Below are 17,385 nucleotides of genomic sequence, written 5' to 3'. Positions count from 1 at the left end.
GCAACACATTATTGACATCTTAAATCTTCACTAAATTTTGCAATTCTATTTAAGCAATATTCCTGCCATTAATTTTTTAAACCATAAGTTATTTAACATCATTATTAGTGAGCTTCAAACACAATTTTTCATCACTTCATGTTTGTCGCTGAAGGCCCAGTTATTTCTGAAATATCTTTTCTCATATGTCATTTTGTGCCAGCTGTCACTTTCCTCAATGTTTTTTCATACTGATCACTTTTTACAGTAGTATAATCGGATCTCAAATCTGTGGTAACGCAGAGAGTGACATCTATTTATGGAAATTTTATTTGAAAATTGGTAATTTTTAAGGTTCTTCTATTGGGAATGAAGTTCAATTTTGTGCTGGAAAATCATAAATGAAAGGCTCAGCTGAATTTGAGCAATTGTGTTGTCTTAAGAACTTTACCAGCTGGGTAATTTTATGATTTGGGGCAGCTAGGCCAGGCATCGGGGATATTTAGTGTTCAGTAGAGTTGTGTGAAGAACTAAGACATAATGTGTTTTCCATCTGAGCTAGCTTCAGTTACTACAGTTGCATGTTGATGGCTTAATTGCCCATCCCAACTCTATGCTTTTCAGCAAGCAAACCATCTGCATCCATGTCCTCCAGATTTCACATCTTCTCCTGGAAAGTGCTGCTTTTTTTCTTGGTGATCTTCCATTAGCTGTTCTTTGATATTATACGTGTCATCTTTGCATGTTAACTAAATGTCCTAAAGGGAGGTAGTGACCTCGTGGTAATGACACTGGACGAGGAATCCATAACCCCACATTAATATTTTGGTGACATGGGTTGAAAACTTACCAAGGCATATGGTGAAATTAGAATTCCGTAAAATATCTGCAATAAAAAGTTAGTCCAATGTCAAGTGATCACTGTTGATTGTTGTAAAACCCTTCTGCTTCACTAATGCCCTAGGCCTGGCTGACATGTGACTCCAGATCCATCAGCAATGCAGTTTCTCTTAACTGCCGTCTAAAGTATAAATGCTGGCCTAGCCAGCGACACTTGCATCCTTGAAGTAATTTTGAAAAAAAACACCATCATCATAAGACATCACAACTAAGCCTAGTCCTGTTCTCATCAAAAAATAAATTGTCAGAGGTACACAATTGACTCTAAGGTCACTAGAGCAAGAAGGATGGGAAGCCTTGCCTGATTTCTTTTCCTATCCTTCTTCAAGGTGCTGAGGTCAGTTACACAACTGAACTTTACAATTTTCAGATATCTGTGCTGCACTGAGTGTGATCATAGTGCAATATAAAAAGAAGAAACCAAGCTTTGATGTCTACTTTCAGTCTTCTAAAATCCAGATTCACTCTTTTTCCAACATTGGAAGATCAGAGTGACATGAAACATGAAGAACTTGGAAAGAGCACTTAAACATGTAGTTTGTCCCGAGAATTTTGTTTGGGGGAAAAGAGAAACAGAGACTATAGTCACTTAATTATTAATATTCAAAAGAGTGTGAAAAATGTGCTGAAATTTATTCTGTGGTAATCTATCCATAATGGTCTTGAGCATCTACTAGTGTTTGTGTTAAGAAGACCATTGCTGGAGAAAGCAACTCTGAATAAAGTGAATATCTAGTACAGGCCTGAAATTTCAAACACATAATAAATAATGTTCCAATGCAAGTATAAAGTTTGGCTTTTACACATTTGCATCTGTTTCTTTGTTATGCTCTCAATTTTATTTTAAAGCAGTCATCCTGGTTGAGCATTTTGACTGAACAATATCACCTTACACAATTCAGTATTGTTTGGCATCAAATTGAAATGTCAATCTGGATTAATGCTGGAGACTTCTGTGTCCTTCCACCCATATGAAAGCACTTTGGCCTTTCGTGATTCTGTGCAAGCAAAGTAATTGAAATAGACCTTTATGAAAAAGCACTGAGCATGTGTGCAGTTTCTGATTGGTATTTGGTTTATAGAAATAAGCCTGAACATAAGAAATAGGAGCAGGTGGAGGCCATTCATCCCTTCAAGTATGCCCTGACACTATATAAAAGCACCACTGAGCTGCCCCAGCCCTCAACTCCTGCACCCGTGTGCCAGCTTTTTGTGTTTCATGCACAAGAACACCCAAATCATTCTCTGCTGCATTTCTTTTTTGTTTGAAGTCTCAACGTTTAAATAATAATCTGCATTTTTATTCTTACTATCAAAGCACATGCCCTCAAACTTTCCCAGATTAAGCTTCAAGTTTTTGTACGCTGCCTTAAGCTGTCCATTTCCCTTTTCTGGGTTCCTTATGCCCTCATCACAGCATGCCCTCCTTCCTATTTTTGCATCATCTGAGTGGCTTGTTCGGCCCTTTCAGAGGGCACCTGAGAGTCAACCACATTGCTGTGGTTCTGTAGTCACATGCAGGCCAAACCAGGTGAGGATGGCAGATTTCCTTCCCTGAAGGACATTAGTGAGCCAGGTGGGTGTTTCTAATAATTAACAATGTTCATGCTTATCAGAGATTCTTAAATTCAGCTTTTTTTTTTAATGAATTCAAATTCTACCTTCTGCCATGATGGGATTCAAACCCAGGACCCCAGAACATTAGCTGAGTTTCTGGATTAAATGTCTTGTGATGAAAAGTTTTATAGATCATGCCTGAATCCAATGGAGTTTAAATGAGTAAGAGGCAACCAAAATGTAATGTAAGATCTGATGGAGATTCACTGGGTGGATGTGGAAAAGATGTTTCCTCCTGAGAGTTGCTATTTTGATCTAAGGGGTTGCTGATGGAACCATCCAGCGAAGAACTGACCAGTTATAAACACCAGGTTCGCTTCCTAGTATGTACTGACTTAACTATTTTTTCCTAAAGCTACATTAGATCTATTGCACATTGGCCTCAAAACCTGTCACTGACATTATTCAATTTATGCTGGAAAGTACACATATGTAAGGACATCAAATGAGAATTGTGCTAATATGTGATGTGCTCCTAAAATTGAAGAAATGTTGCCATTTAGTGTCTTGGCTCACACTTTTAAAACAGTTCATGGACTATAGAGCAGCCTTTTCAGATTAAAAACAGTAGGCTATTGTACTGATTCATCATTCAAGTGGAGAAACAGGGCGTTTGGCTTGTGATACTTTCTTTAATTTGTTCATCCAATGTAATGCAGTTTTGTAAACCAAGTCAAGGGCCACCCCTACGAATGGACTACAGATTGAGACCAATGATAAATTTTATCTATTTAAATTAACATTAACACTTCACATTAAAAAGAAGTGCAATACAACGTGCTTGCAAAATACTTCTGCGTCTTACACTGTCATTTAAAAATAGACTGCTGTGTTCATTACCCACAGCACTGGTAAATCATGACAAACTTCAAAGAACACTACTGACACAAAGCATCATTATAAGGCCCACTTTAATTGATAAAACTGTGAATATATAGCTTCAGAACTGTAGACAGATTTTTGACTTTGGTATATTTTTTCATGTGACTACATAATTTGAGGTTGATTAGAAGCAATTGGATTGTTCAGCACTTTATAATTTCAATTTTACTGTTTAAAACTAATGACAGTATCAAGAATAATTACTACAACAATGCGACATTGCATTTCTGGTGTATTCTCGATTAAATTTTACAACTGTCAATCTGTGCAGCTGTTGGTTGTATTATTACGATATAAAGCTTGAAATGTCATTCTATAATGTTAGAGCTGGCGAATTGTTATTTTACAAGATAGCTGTCTGTTATCACTGCACCAAATTTTGGAATATCATCTGGAACTGAGCAAAGACAAATAATTAAAGGAGATATCCATCACTTTGATCCCCTTCTTTTTCCAACTGTATATTGTATATAGGCTTACAACAGACAAAGTGCATAAGTAATGCTGAGCCACAAAATTACAGGTTGTTTTCTGGTTTGGCCCCACAAAATGTGTGAGGCTTGTTAATTGAACAAGAGTTTTGGTTGGAGTCGCTGATCACAGTTTGAATTGTTGAATTTTGGAAGAAAATCTTTGACACACACAGATTTTTCAAGCTCTTGATTCAGCTGCTACATTGTAGCCCCTTGCATAGTTGTGGGGGACGTGCTGAAGATGCCAGTCCAGAAACCAATCATCTAGCCATTGCTGAAGGAAAATAGAACTGCAGATACTAGAAGCCTGAAATAAAAACAAACAGCTGGGATAACTCAGCAAGTCTGACAGCATCCATGGAGAGAAAACAGAAGCAACATTTTAGTTCCAGTGATCCTTCTTCAGATCTGAATGTAGCTTAGAAATGGTGGTATTTATGCTGAAGACAAGGTGAGGAGGGGAATGTGGTGAACAACAGGTAGAGACAAGCCCAGAAAGAGAACAGCAGTTGGGCAGACAAATAAGTGGATAATGTTGAGCTGGGGAGAAAGAAAAGCTGCTAATGGGGGCCATTAGTGGATAAAAATGGATTAGCTGTGATGAAAACAACCCATTTGATGATGAGGCCTTGGGAATGGACATGGGTAAGGGACAAGGACGAAGGTGCATTGGCTCCAAACTTAATGAACTCAATTTGGAGTCCTAAAGGCTGCATGCTCTCTAAATTAAAAATGAGATTCTGTTTTTCCAGCTGGCTTTGAACCTTGCTGGAGCACTGCAGCATGCCCGAGACAAAAATGTTAGCGAGGAAACACGGTGGTGTGTTAAAGTGGCAGGCCCTGGAGCTCGGGGTCATTTTTGTGGACAGAATGTAGATTTCTGCAAGGCAGTCTCCCAATTTGCATTTCGTCTTCCCAGTATAGAGGAGATAATGCTTCAAAGCAACAGTGAAAGAGCACTGTTTCTAAATCCCAGTTTTCTAGTGGGATATCAGTGAAGGAAGAAAATCTCGGCAAAGATTGAACACTTATTTGACTTTGAGGAAAAACTGGTCCTAAACTGTCCTGGGGACAGGGATGATAATTAGAATTTTAGTGGCCTGAAAATGATTTAGCTGGTATGGAGAAGTAGGAACTTCCCGGAAGCAAACCCAGAGAGATGGAGCAACAGTGGAATAGCTTACAGTGATGAGAATGAAAAAGCAGAGGAGAGATGTTAGGGACAAAGGTGGAGGCAGAGGTAGTGATAAGTGAATGCAGCTTTAAAAATCACTGACCTGAGTTTGAAAGCAGCAGTGTAGTACAATGTAGCCCCAGAATAACCAAGTCAGGCAGCATGTACAAAACAACCATCTATAATCTGCATTCTCGGGTCTTGAGGGAAGTGGCTGCAGAAGTGGTCAATATATTTGTTGTAATCTTCCAAAATATCCTAGATTCAGGACCAAGGGGTTTGGAAAACTGCAAATATAACACCACTAGTCAAGAGGAGGTCTTAGAGAATATAAAGGTGGATAAATCTCCAGGATCTGATCTAGTGTATCCCAGAACATTGTGGGAAGTGAGGGAGGAAATCACGAGACCCCTTGCAGAAATATTTGGAACATCTATAAATATGGGTGAGATGCCTGATGACTGGAGGGTGGCTGATGTTGTAGCTTTGTTTAAGGAAAGTTGAAGGAGAAACCAGGGAACTACAGACCTGTGAGTCTGACTTCGGTTGTGGCTAAATTGTTGGAGGTGACTATAAAAGATAGGATTTATGGACATTTAGAGAGGCAGAAATTGATTAAGAATAGTCAGAATGGTTTTGTTTGAGGAAAATCGTGTCTCACAAACTTGGAGTTTTTTTGAGGAAATTACCAAAAAGATTGATGATGGCAGAGCAATAGATGTTGTTTATTTGGAGTTTTGTAAAGTCTTTGACAATGTTCCACATAGTAGACTAATTAGTAAAGTTAGATCACATGGGATTCAGGATGAGCTTGTCACTTGGATACGTAATTGGCCTAATGGCAGGAGACAGTAATGGTGGAGCATTGCTTTTTGGACTGGAGGCCTGTGACCAGCAGTGTTCCACAGGGATCAGTTCTGACCTCTTTTGTCTGTCATTTATATAAATGATTCAGGTGAGAATATAGGAAGTATGGTTAATAGGTTTGTGGGCGACACCAAAGTTGGTGGCATAACAGACAGCGAAGAAGGTTTTCTAAGATTACAAAGGGATTTTGATCAATTGGGCCAATGGGCTGAGGAATGGCAGATGGAGTTTAATTTGGACAAATGTGCATTTTGGTGCAACAAACAAGGATAGGGCTTATACAATTAATGGCATAGCCTTGGATAGTATTGTAGAACAGAGGGACATCGGGGTGTAGGTACATAATTCTTGGAAGTTTCTGTCACACATGGACAGGGTGGTTAAAAAGGCATTTAGTATTCTTGCCTTCATTGCTCAGTCCTTTGAGTGTAGGACTTGGGAAGTCATGTCGAGGTTGTACAGGACGTTGGTGGGGCCTCTTCTGGAGTACTATGTCCAGTTCTGATCACCAAGTTTATAGGAAGGATGTTATCAAGCTGAAGAGACTTACCAGGATGTAGCCGGGTCTGCAAGGTTTGAGTTATAAAGAAAGGCTGAGACTTTTTTCACTGGGGCTTAGGAGTTTGAGAGGTGACCTGATAGAAGTTTATAAAATAATGAGAGATACAGGGTAGAGTTGATGGTAGTTATCTTTTCACTAGGAGGGGGGATTTCAAGACTAGGGGGTATGTTTTTAAGGTGAGAGGAGAGAGATTTAAAAAAGACATGAGACAAATGTTTTACACAGAGGGTGGTTCGCATGTGGAATGGACTTCCTGATGAAGTGATAGGCCAGGAGCAGGCAGGTGGGACTAGTTAAGTTTGGGATTGTGTTCGGCATGGACTAGTTGGACTGAAGGGTCTGTTTCCATGCTGTATGACTCTATGACCCTATGGATGACAGGAAACCATGTCAACTTGGATCCAAACCAATTGGCAGGACAGAATCAAAGAGATTTTTCTTTGTGGATGGTTATTAACGCCTTGGTCTTACAGCTCCTTCCACACATCAGTCACGCTTGTTCCCCTTTTATATCTATCCACTTATTATATTCATCAATTAACTCCAATCACCTGTTGCCTTACTATATTAACAAGCTGTAGGTCAGTTAAGGTGCCATTTGTCATTGGCAAATGACATTGTTAAAGCATTGTAGCAGGCGATCGAGATAATTATAATACAGGAGTTAGTGTCAAAAGTCCTTGAAGGGGAAGTAATTTCTCACATATTTATTGGAATTATTTAAAGATTTAACAAGCAGGGCAGATAAAAGGGACTGTGTATCAGCGGTGTATTTAGATTTCTAAAAGGCATTCGGTAAAGTGCTACATAAACAGCTATTGCAGAAGATAAGAACTTGTGATGTCATGGGTGATGTATTAGCATGGATAGATGATTGGCTAACTAACAGGAAATAGTGAGTGAAGATAAATGGATCATTTTCAGGTTGATACATTGCAGTACTGGGGTGCTACGGGTCAATGATTGAGCCTCATTTAATTCTGATCTATGTAAATAAGTTGAATGAAGCAATTGAGTGTATAGTAGCCAAATTTGCTGCTGATGCAAAAATAGGCAAGAAAGCAAATTGTAAAGAGATGTAGATAGGTCAAGTGGACAAAAAAAAGGCAGAAGGAGTATAATGTGGGGAAATGTTGTCCACTTGGGGAAAAACAGGAAAGCAAAATATTGTATGGGTAGAGAGAGACTGTAGGCTGTTGCACTACAGAGGCACTTTGGCACTGTTGTATGTACATCACAAAGTGAGCATGCATACAGGAAAGAATTAGAAAGACAACTGGAATATTGGCCTTTTATTGCAAACAGAATAGAGTATTAAACAGAAGAAAGTCTTGCTCGATTTGTACAGATTGATGGTGAGACTGCACCTGTTATGGAGTTCTGTTCTCTTTACTTAAAGGACACTATATTTGCATTGGTAGCAGTTCAGAGAATTTTCACAAGCTGATTTCATTAGCTGGCAGCTTCTGACATAATGTTTAACAGATTGGGCCTGTGCTTCTTGGAATTTAGATGAATGAGTGGTGATCTTGTTGAAATGTGAGAATTCTAAGTGTGCTTACCAAGGTAAATACTGTGTCTCTTTTTGTGTGGTACTCTCGAATAAGGATCCTATCATTTAAAACTAAGATAAGGAGGACCTCCACTCAGGGTTATTAGTCTTTGGAATTCTCTTACATGGTGAGCAGTGAAGCTGGGTCATTGAATATATTCTAGGCTGAGTTAGACCAATTTTTGTTCAAAAAAGGAGTTAAGGGTTTGAGGGAATAGGCAGGAAAGTGGGGTTATTGAAACTTTTTGTTTGAGAAAAGTCTGTGTCATTGGTGTGCTAGTGCATAAAGAGGTTTTCATGTAGCATAGCATTTGTAACCTGAAATCCTCCTCAATATGCCATAAGCAACTTGCTCAGTGTGAAATGCTGGTCTTTGTACTGCCTCCATGGTTTTTCTCTCACTCAGAATGGAGCTGTTTTATTGATGGGAGAAACAGCAAAGGGACCTTGGGGTGTATCTCGACAAATTCTTAAAGACAATAGAGTAAGTTGATAAAGATTTTAAGAAAGTGCTTGGGATGTCAGGCAATGTGAACAGGGGCATAGACACACAAGTATACCAAATCTTTATGAATTAGTTAGACCTTGGCTGGAATATTGCATACCAGTGTGGACATCACATTTTAGACAAATGCCAGGCCTCTTTTTTTATGGCTGATGGGTGTTGATACAGAAGACCTTTATCAGGATGATGCGAGAGATGAAGATTTCAGTCATGTGAGATGATTGGAGAAGCTGGGATTTTTTTCCATTGAGCAGAGGTAGTCAAGGAGAGGTTTAAGGAGGTCTTCAATGTTGAGAGATTTTGATAGAGCAAGTAACAAGAAGCTGATTCCCCAACATGCAGATCAGTAACCAGTGATCATGGCTTTAAAATATCTGGCAAGAGAACAAGGGGGAAATGAGAATTTCAAATAGGAAGTTAAGGAAGGAACACAATACTTGAATTAGATTTCATAGAAACTGTGGCAAGACAACTTTACATGTATTGAAAGAGCAGACAACCTCTATCGTGTTGTGTGGCACTGTCACCATGCTAAATGGGACAGACTTCGCACAGATCTAGCAACTCAAGACTGGGCATCCATGAGACGCTGTGGGCCATCAACAACAGCAGAATTGTACTCCAACACAATCTGTAACCTCATTGCCCGGCATATCCTCCACTCAACCATTACCATCAAGCCAGGGGATCAACCCTGGTTCAATGAAGAGTGCAGGAGGGCATGCCAGGAGCAGCACCAAGCATACCTGGAGATGAGGTATCAACCTGGTGAAGCCACCAAACAGGACTACTTGCACACCAAACAGCATAAGCAGCAAGCGATAAACAGAGCTAAGTGATCCCACAACCAACGGATCAGATCTAAGCTCTGCAGTCCTGCCACATCCAATCGAGAATGGTGGTGGATGATTGAACAACTTGTTGGAGGAAGAGGCTCCACAAATATCCCCATCCTCAATGATGGAAGAGCCCAGCACATCAGTGCAAAAGATAAGGCTGAAGTATTCGTAGTAATCTTCAGCCAGAAGTGCTGAGTGGATGATCCATCTCGGCCTCCTCCAGTGGTCCCCAGCATTACAGATATCAGTCTTCAGCCAATTCGATTTACACCACGTGATATCAAGAAACGGTTGGAGACACTGGATACTGCAAAGGCTACCGGCCCTGACAACATTCCAGCAATAGTACTGAAGATTTGTGCTCCAGAACTTGCCGGTCCTCTAGCCAAGCTGTTCCAGTACAGTTACAACACTGGTATCTACCCAACAATGTGGAATATTGCCCAAATATGTCCTGTACATAAAAGGCAGGACAATTCCAACCCAGCCAATTACCGTTCCATCAGTCTCCTCTCAATCATCAGTAAAGTGATGGAAAGTGTCATCGACAGTGCTATCAAGTAACACCTGCTCAGAAATAACCTGCTCAGTGATGCCCAGTTTGGGTTCTGCCAGGGCCACTCAGCTCCTAATCTCATTCCAGCCTTGGTTCAAACATGGACAAAAGAGCGAATTCCAGAGGTGAGAGTGTCAGCCCTTGATATCAAGGCTGCATTCGACCAAATGTGGCACCAAGGACCCCTAGCAAAACTGGAATCAATGGGTATCAGGGGGCAAACTCTCCGGTGGTTGGAGTCATACCTGACACATAGGAAGATGGTCGTGCTTGTGGGAGGTCAATCATCTCCGCTCCAGGACATCTCTGCAGAAGTTCCTCAGAGTAGTGTCCTAGGCCCAACCATCTTCAACTGCTTCATCAATGACCTTCCCTCCATCGTAAGGTCAGAACTGGGGATGTTCGACAATGATTTCACAATGTTCAGCACCATTCACGATTCCTCAGATACTGAAGCAGTTTATGTTCACATGCAACAAGATCTGGACAATGTCCAGCCTTGGGCTGACAAGTGGCAAGTGACATTCACACCACACAAATGCCAGGCAGTGACCATCGCCTATAAGAGACAATCTAACCACTGTCCCTTGACATTCAATGATGTCACTATCACTGAATCCCCAAATATCAACATCCTGGGGGTTACCATGGACCAGAAACTCAACTGGACTCACCACATTAACACAGTGGCTACAAGAGCAGGCCAGAAGCTGGGAATACTGAGGCGAGTAACTCACCTCCTGACTCCTCAAAGCCTGTCCACCATCTACAAGGCACAAGTCAGGACTGTGATGGAATACTCCCCACTTGCCTGGATGAGTGCAGCCCCAACATTACTCAAGAAGCTTGACACCATCCAGGACAAAGCAGCCCGCTTGATTGGCACTACATCTACAAGCATTCACTCCCTCCACCACCAACGCTCAGTAGCAGCAGTGTGTACTATCTACAAGATGCACTGCAGAAATTCACCAAAGATCCTCAGACAGCACCTTCCAAACCCACGACCACTTCCAACTCGAAGGACAAGGACAGCAGATATATGGGAACACCACCACCTCCAAGTTCCACTCCAAGTCACTCACCATCCTGACTTGGAAATATATCGCCATTCCTTCACTGTCGCTGGGTCAAAAACCTGGAATTCCCTCCCTAATTGCATTGTGGGTCAACCCACAGCAGGAGGACTGCAGCGTTTCAAGAAGGCAGCTCACCACCACCTTCTCAAGGGCAACTAGGGATGGGCAAGAAATGCTGGCCAGCCAGCGATGCCCACGTCCCACAAATGAATAAAAAAAAATTAACAGGATTGTGGGATAAAAGCTAGGATGCGGCTCTTGACTAGACATTTGTTTCTAAGAGCTGGCCATAGTTGCAATGGGCCAGATGACACCTTCCTGTGCTTTGCCCAGTGACTGTTGAATCAGAGAATCAATCAGCTTAGTTATAGTGAATGCAGGATTGAGATCATGCTTTCCTTATTTGATTTGCTTGTCATCGCTTGTGAATTAGTTTCACACCCTGTTCGTGTCAGTACATCCTGCTGTGAGGTGAGAAGGATGGAGTGAGTGACACAGCCAAGAGTTCTGAGAATTGTGGTGTTTTGGAAGTAAAATATCTAATAAATCTCACAAATCTTTTGGCTCGTGTTACAACCAAGTTAGGTGTGCACTCTTTTTCTCCTAGTTCAAATGGTCCACAGATCACAACATAAATTATAAAAAAGTTTACCCAAATCCTGATCAGGTCAATTGTATGTTTTCTATATATTAGACTTCAAATAATCAAACAGATTTCTTTTGTAAACACAAATTTATTGATTTATGATGAAAAGCTATGATGTGAAGAAGTAGAATTGGTTCCTACAATTTGAGATATGAAAATATAAATGCTTACTACTCTAAATAACCCAAAGCACAATCTCTGAAGCACTCTTCAGTTAAGCAGAGCAAAACATATTTCTCTCTGCAGAGATTCAGTTTAAAACAAGAAAACAAATATCCATCATGAAGCCAAAAAGGATAAGGCTTGGAATATTCTGAATTCTGTCGATCTGGAGGTCTTGCATGTGTGGTCAATCCATTAATTGTGCATGGTTATCAGTCAGGTCTTGGCAAACAAAGCTAGCTTGGGAAATGCAATATTGAGAAGTTCTTTCAGTCACGGTCTTCCAGAAAAACAAGAATGTTTCACACTGAATTTCACTCCTCCTAGAAGCAGGAGACTGAAGCTGGGAAGCTTGTGCTGATCAGGCTTTTCCCCACCTAACTCCAAAACAGAAAATCCCAACGTCCAAACACTGTTCAAATAGGACAGCTATTAAACCATCTGGTATTTTGTCCTGAAGTGAGTTCAAGCAACCATCAAGGATCCCTGTTTGCATGATTTCCAATAATCTCTTATATGAAGAAAAGGCTCCAGTGTTTTCTCAATATCTATTTTTTAAAAATCCAGGCGTCTCCATACTCCTTCCGACTCAAGTTCTCAAAGAAGAAATTAAATATGAAGCCACTCCATTACACCGATCTTGTGTTTATTATCGTTGTGAAGTCAACAGTGTCACAAAATGTCTCCCTTGCCTAATAATCCTTTTGCAAGAGAAAAGAAATGACAGCTTATAATTACAATTATAGTTTATTTTATCACGATCTGAATTATCTAAAATATGCAAGTTTTCTGCTCAACTCGCACCTTTTGGAGAACTATTCTTTATTTTGTTTACCAGTATCATTTAGACATGACAACATGGCAATAAAAGAATATTTTCAGATCTCCTAGATATATTATTTTGACATAATTTCATACTAACAGAATTGTGTTTAAGTGAGTTTTGTATGCCTTATTCCTGATTGGTTGTGCAAGACACCTGCAGCTATTTTAACCTTAAAACCTGTGGAGGCATTGACCCAGAAGCATAGCTATGAAGTTGGAACTGGCAGGAATCCTGGAAGGGAATTGTAAAGCAGGAGACCTGTTCGTGCAAGGAATAAACAGGTGTAATATATGTGTGGCTGTTGACCGTTCAAGGGACAGGCTGATAGTTGGGATAGATGGGGATTGTAACTAGCTCAAGGAACAAAGTAAAGCAGAAATTGGGACAAAGAGTGAAAAGAGGAGCTGGCATGGTTTGAGGGTATGAGGTTTGAGTTTACTTCAAGAGAAGAAAAATGTATGTTCGAGTTCGGCTCTGCACTTTATCCTACTGATTTCCTCTCAATATCAAACACGTTAACTGCTGCAATCTATTACCTATGACATGATCTGCAATGAATATTAAAATCATAATTGGGGAAGACAGTTACCGACTGTAATGCATTCTTAATATTGAAGCTGATAGTTTTTCACAATTCTGAGTTCTGTTCAATAAAATGGTTCAATAGTTTTAATTTTCCAAACTTATGGTTCTCGTATATTTCACGTCATGACTGCGATTAATGAAAACATTTCCCACAAATTAGAATTGTAAACTTGATATTTATTTCTTTTTAGTGCACAGAGCCACAGAAGTTGTACAATATTGCAAATGAGCTCCTTGTCACAGAAGAGGCCTATGTGAAAAGGCTTCACCTTCTGGATCAGGTAATGCAAAGTCTTATCTAGATTCCACTTATAGTGAAATATATTTTGAAATACTTATTTGCTGTTGACTGAAAGTATTAAGGTTTATTGAAGTTTGTTATCTGAATTTCAAGCAGATGTTTTTTAAAACAACTAAGGATTGTCACAGAATAGGAAATAGGTGGGCGGGCCGAACAAAGGTATATGCTTCTATAAAGCAGAGAAAGCAACTCTGAAGTTACCAGAAACAAAAACAAAGTTGCTGGAAAAGCTCAGCAGGTCTGGCAGCATCTGAAGGAAGAATCAGTTAACGTTTCGGGTCCCATGACCCTTCCTCAGAACTGATGGTGGCTGGGAAGACATCAGTATATGTACAGAAAAAAGGCGAGGCAGATGGGCTAGGAAGTAAACGATAGGATAGAGCCTAAAGAGAGAGAAGAGCAGTTGGGCAGACAAAGATTTGATAACAATCAGGCTGGGAGGGTGAATAGTTGTTAATGGGGACTGTTAGTGACTAATAACAGGGGGGTGTGTAATGGCAGGCTGTGTGCTAACAAGGCCTGTGTGTGGGGTAGTGGGCTAGGACATGGGAGAGTTCAGGCCCTAAAATTATTGAACTTGATGTTGAGTCCGGAGGGCTGTAGGGTCCCCAAGCGGAAAATGAGGTATTGTTCTTCCAGCTTGCGCTGAGCTTTGCTGGAACACTGCAGCAAGCCAGAGACAGAGATGTTGGCCAGGCAACGGATAGTTCAGGGTCTTTTTTGTGAGCAGAACGGTCTAACGCTCAAATTCTCCAGTGTAGAGGAGATCCCATTGTGTGCAGCGAATGCAATAGACTAGATTCTGGGAAGTGCAGGTGAAGTGTTGCTTCACCTGGAAGGTATGTTTGGGCCCTTGGATACTGGGGAGGGAGGAGGTAAATAGGCAGGTGTTGCACCTTCGCCAGTTACAGGGGAAGGTGCCGTAGGGCTGTGGGAAGGTGTTGGGGGTAAAGGAAGTGTGGACCAGGGTGTCCCGGAGGGAACGGTCCCTGCGGAAGGCGGACAAGGGAGGGGAGGGGAATATGTGTCTGGTGGTGGCATCTCGCTGGAAGTGGCGGAAATGGCGCCTGATGATCTTCTGGATGTGGATGCTGGTGGGATGATAGGTAAGGACAAGGGGAACCATATTGCTTATAACTTTATAATTGTGGCATTCACAAGAAAACACAGAATTGCATTAAACTAATAAGATTAAGTTACTGTTCTACATATTATGATTGTGACTCGTTTTTAGACTTTTATAACTATGCATAAATTAATCTTTTAAAATAGTATGCCTTTCAGGGTTTCCGTAAATTATTTATGACTGATAAAGAATAAACTGATTGGCATTAATGCCAATGCTGTCATGTGTCCACATGCGAGCGTAAATTATCATTAATTCTTCTCACAAATATCCAGAAAAATTGAGTGCGTCTCCAGCAAATTGGACAGATAAAAGGCAACAAATCTGCCTCTTTCCATTGTGTCTTGTCCTTCCACCCTAACAATCATTTAATCTCCTGGAGAAGCAATCTAACAATGGTTTGTTTTTCAAAGCCCAGGGCCAATTAAAAAAAACACAATGGAAATTTCCTCTCTTGACCTTCTCAAGCAATCAAAGCCAATCCAGGAGATCATGAATATAAAGTATTTCTTATTGAATCCATTTGTTTCAATCTAAAGCATCGAATTAACCTGTTAATATTGAAACACATTTTTTCAACGAAATTTTTTATCTTTGCAGACATATCTTTTACAAATGTGGAGAGCACTTGTGTATTCCATATCAATTTCAGAAACTAGCTCTCTTGCCAGCGAAGCTAGTCAGCATAACAAATTAAAAACCATGTCTTATTTGTATTGAGTCCAGTGACCCTCCTTCAGAACAAAGAACTGAACTTGAAATGTTAACTCTACTTTCTCTCCACAGACGCTGCTAGACCTGCTGAGTTTCTCCGACAACTTTTGTTCTTGTTACAGATCTTGAGCATCCGCAGGTTCTTGTTTTATTTTTGTTTCAATTGTATGAGGTTATCAGGTTACAGCAGTTGATGAATGGAAATAACATTCACTTTTTTTTCAAATCTACTCAACAGTCTCGAAATGCAGAATGTATGTTCCTGCAATCAGATTGCTAGAAAATACAATGTACTATTAATAAGGGGAATTTAGTTGCCCAAGCCAAGCTATTATCGATGCTCCAGTCCCTCTCGACAATTTACCCTGTCCTCCTATGTCACTACAAACCAAATGTTTAACTGGACGGCTGGTCCTGGCTTCTTTTAATGTGAACTTAAAAGTTAAAAATGGCTGGAGAGTTCAGAAACATTTGTGTATATGTTTTGATGCTGGGGTGGGGTGTTGATTTCTTGTCAGCTCTTTCTGGGGTTTTAAAAAATAATGCATATTAGCACATGTAACTGTGCTGCAAGTAGCGAACAAAGAATATGTTTCCACTGTTAAAGTTGTTACCACTTTAAAGATGCATTGTTTGCATTTTTATGTTAGAAATGTCAACAATACTTGAAACCTTATTGAGCATCTCATCTTAAAGGTGTCATGATGTTCATGAGTTCACTGTTTATAGATATAAGTGCATGGCCATTGTGTCTGTAAAATTGGCTGTGCACATTGTGTGAAATGTACATATGCCTTCAATTATAATGGCATGTCAGCATGCTTTTGCATCTTTTAAGATATATCATCCTTCTAAATTCAATGAAGATGGATGGTTAGTGTCTGTGATTAAAACAAACCCCATATGTATACTGTGTGCCTAAAAATGCCAAGGAAGCATTTGAGTAAAATCAATGGTTTAGCAAAAGTTTTTCCAAGGCATTCACTAAGGTACCATTTGAGTAATGTTAGAAATATATTTATTCTTCTGTCGCAAGAGAAACAATAGCTTTTCAGATAAAATTTACCTCCGTGTTTTGTATCACAATTTGTAAACCATTTTCTGTCAGGTAAAACAAGACATTTTCATCTGTTCCAGCCCATGCATATCATTACACCAGCTGTTGTAACTTATTTATTTAGGTCTTTTGCACTAAATTAAGTGAAGCTGGCATTCCGCAAGATGTGATTACTGGGATATTCTCAAACATATCCTCAATCTATCGCTTTCATGGCCAATTTCTATTACCAGGATTAAAGACAAGAATTACAGAAGAATGGTGAGTAAAGGAATTTAACTACATATGTGAGAAATCCAAACCATGACCAATTTGGAAACACTGACAGCATGCTGCTTGCAATTAATTTTAAATGTTTCATTTTTATTTTCAACTTTTGTGTGTGTGAGACAAAAGTGACTGTTGAAAGATTTAAATATGTGAATACTGGACAAACCGCATCTTTGTTAGGGTTTGGCTTGATGGACGATAATAATTTAAAGAACATGTGTGGAAGAACCAAAGATAAGAAAATAAGCAACAATAATTGAATTGAAACACCGAAAGACTCTTTACTACACAAACGTGAACAAAACAATCACAGCCTATAACAATGGAATAGGTACACTGAACAAGTAAGATAACATTTCCAAACAGTATAAGTTTCAATCAAATTTAGCACAGTTTAATCTTTTGTTTCAGATTATGCAAATTGGAGCAGGCCAGTCTGTTAGACCATGATCATTTCCCTCAATGCCACTTTCCCACACTACTACCATTTCCCTTGATGTCATTAGTCTCCATAAATCTGTCTTTTTTTCACAGCCGTCTGGAGAGATAATTCTAAGGATTCACAACTTCAAAATGAATACATTTGTCTTCATCTTGGTTTTAAATGATCTATTCTTCATCCTGAGACATCTATTAATTTTAGCTTCATCAACTTCACTCCGATTGGCTTTTAAACATACTTGTGTTTTGGAAAAGATTTCCTTTTAATCCCA

The 17,385-nt window shown here is 39.8% G+C and overlaps 1 protein-coding gene across 3 annotated transcripts in view; it reads left to right on the top strand.

Annotated features, from left to right (window-relative positions):
- The window catches only part of fgd (faciogenital dysplasia), a 213,084-nt gene that overhangs the window by 138,151 nt on the left and 57,548 nt on the right, over positions 1-17,385 (top strand). For all 3 annotated transcript variants that reach the window (XM_048606534.1, XM_048606535.1, XM_048606536.1), the window contains 2 exons: positions 13,396-13,485; positions 16,527-16,663. In XM_048606534.1, coding sequence (XP_048462491.1) covers positions 13,396-13,485; positions 16,527-16,663 — 227 coding nt within the window. The remainder of the gene's footprint in view (positions 1-13,395; positions 13,486-16,526; positions 16,664-17,385) is intronic.

This window comes from Rhincodon typus, chromosome 16 (genome assembly GCF_021869965.1).
Source record: "Rhincodon typus isolate 14 chromosome 16, sRhiTyp1.1, whole genome shotgun sequence".
Lineage (NCBI taxonomy): Eukaryota > Metazoa > Chordata > Chondrichthyes > Orectolobiformes > Rhincodontidae > Rhincodon > Rhincodon typus.
This window is presented reverse-complemented; position numbering and strand designations above follow the sequence as displayed.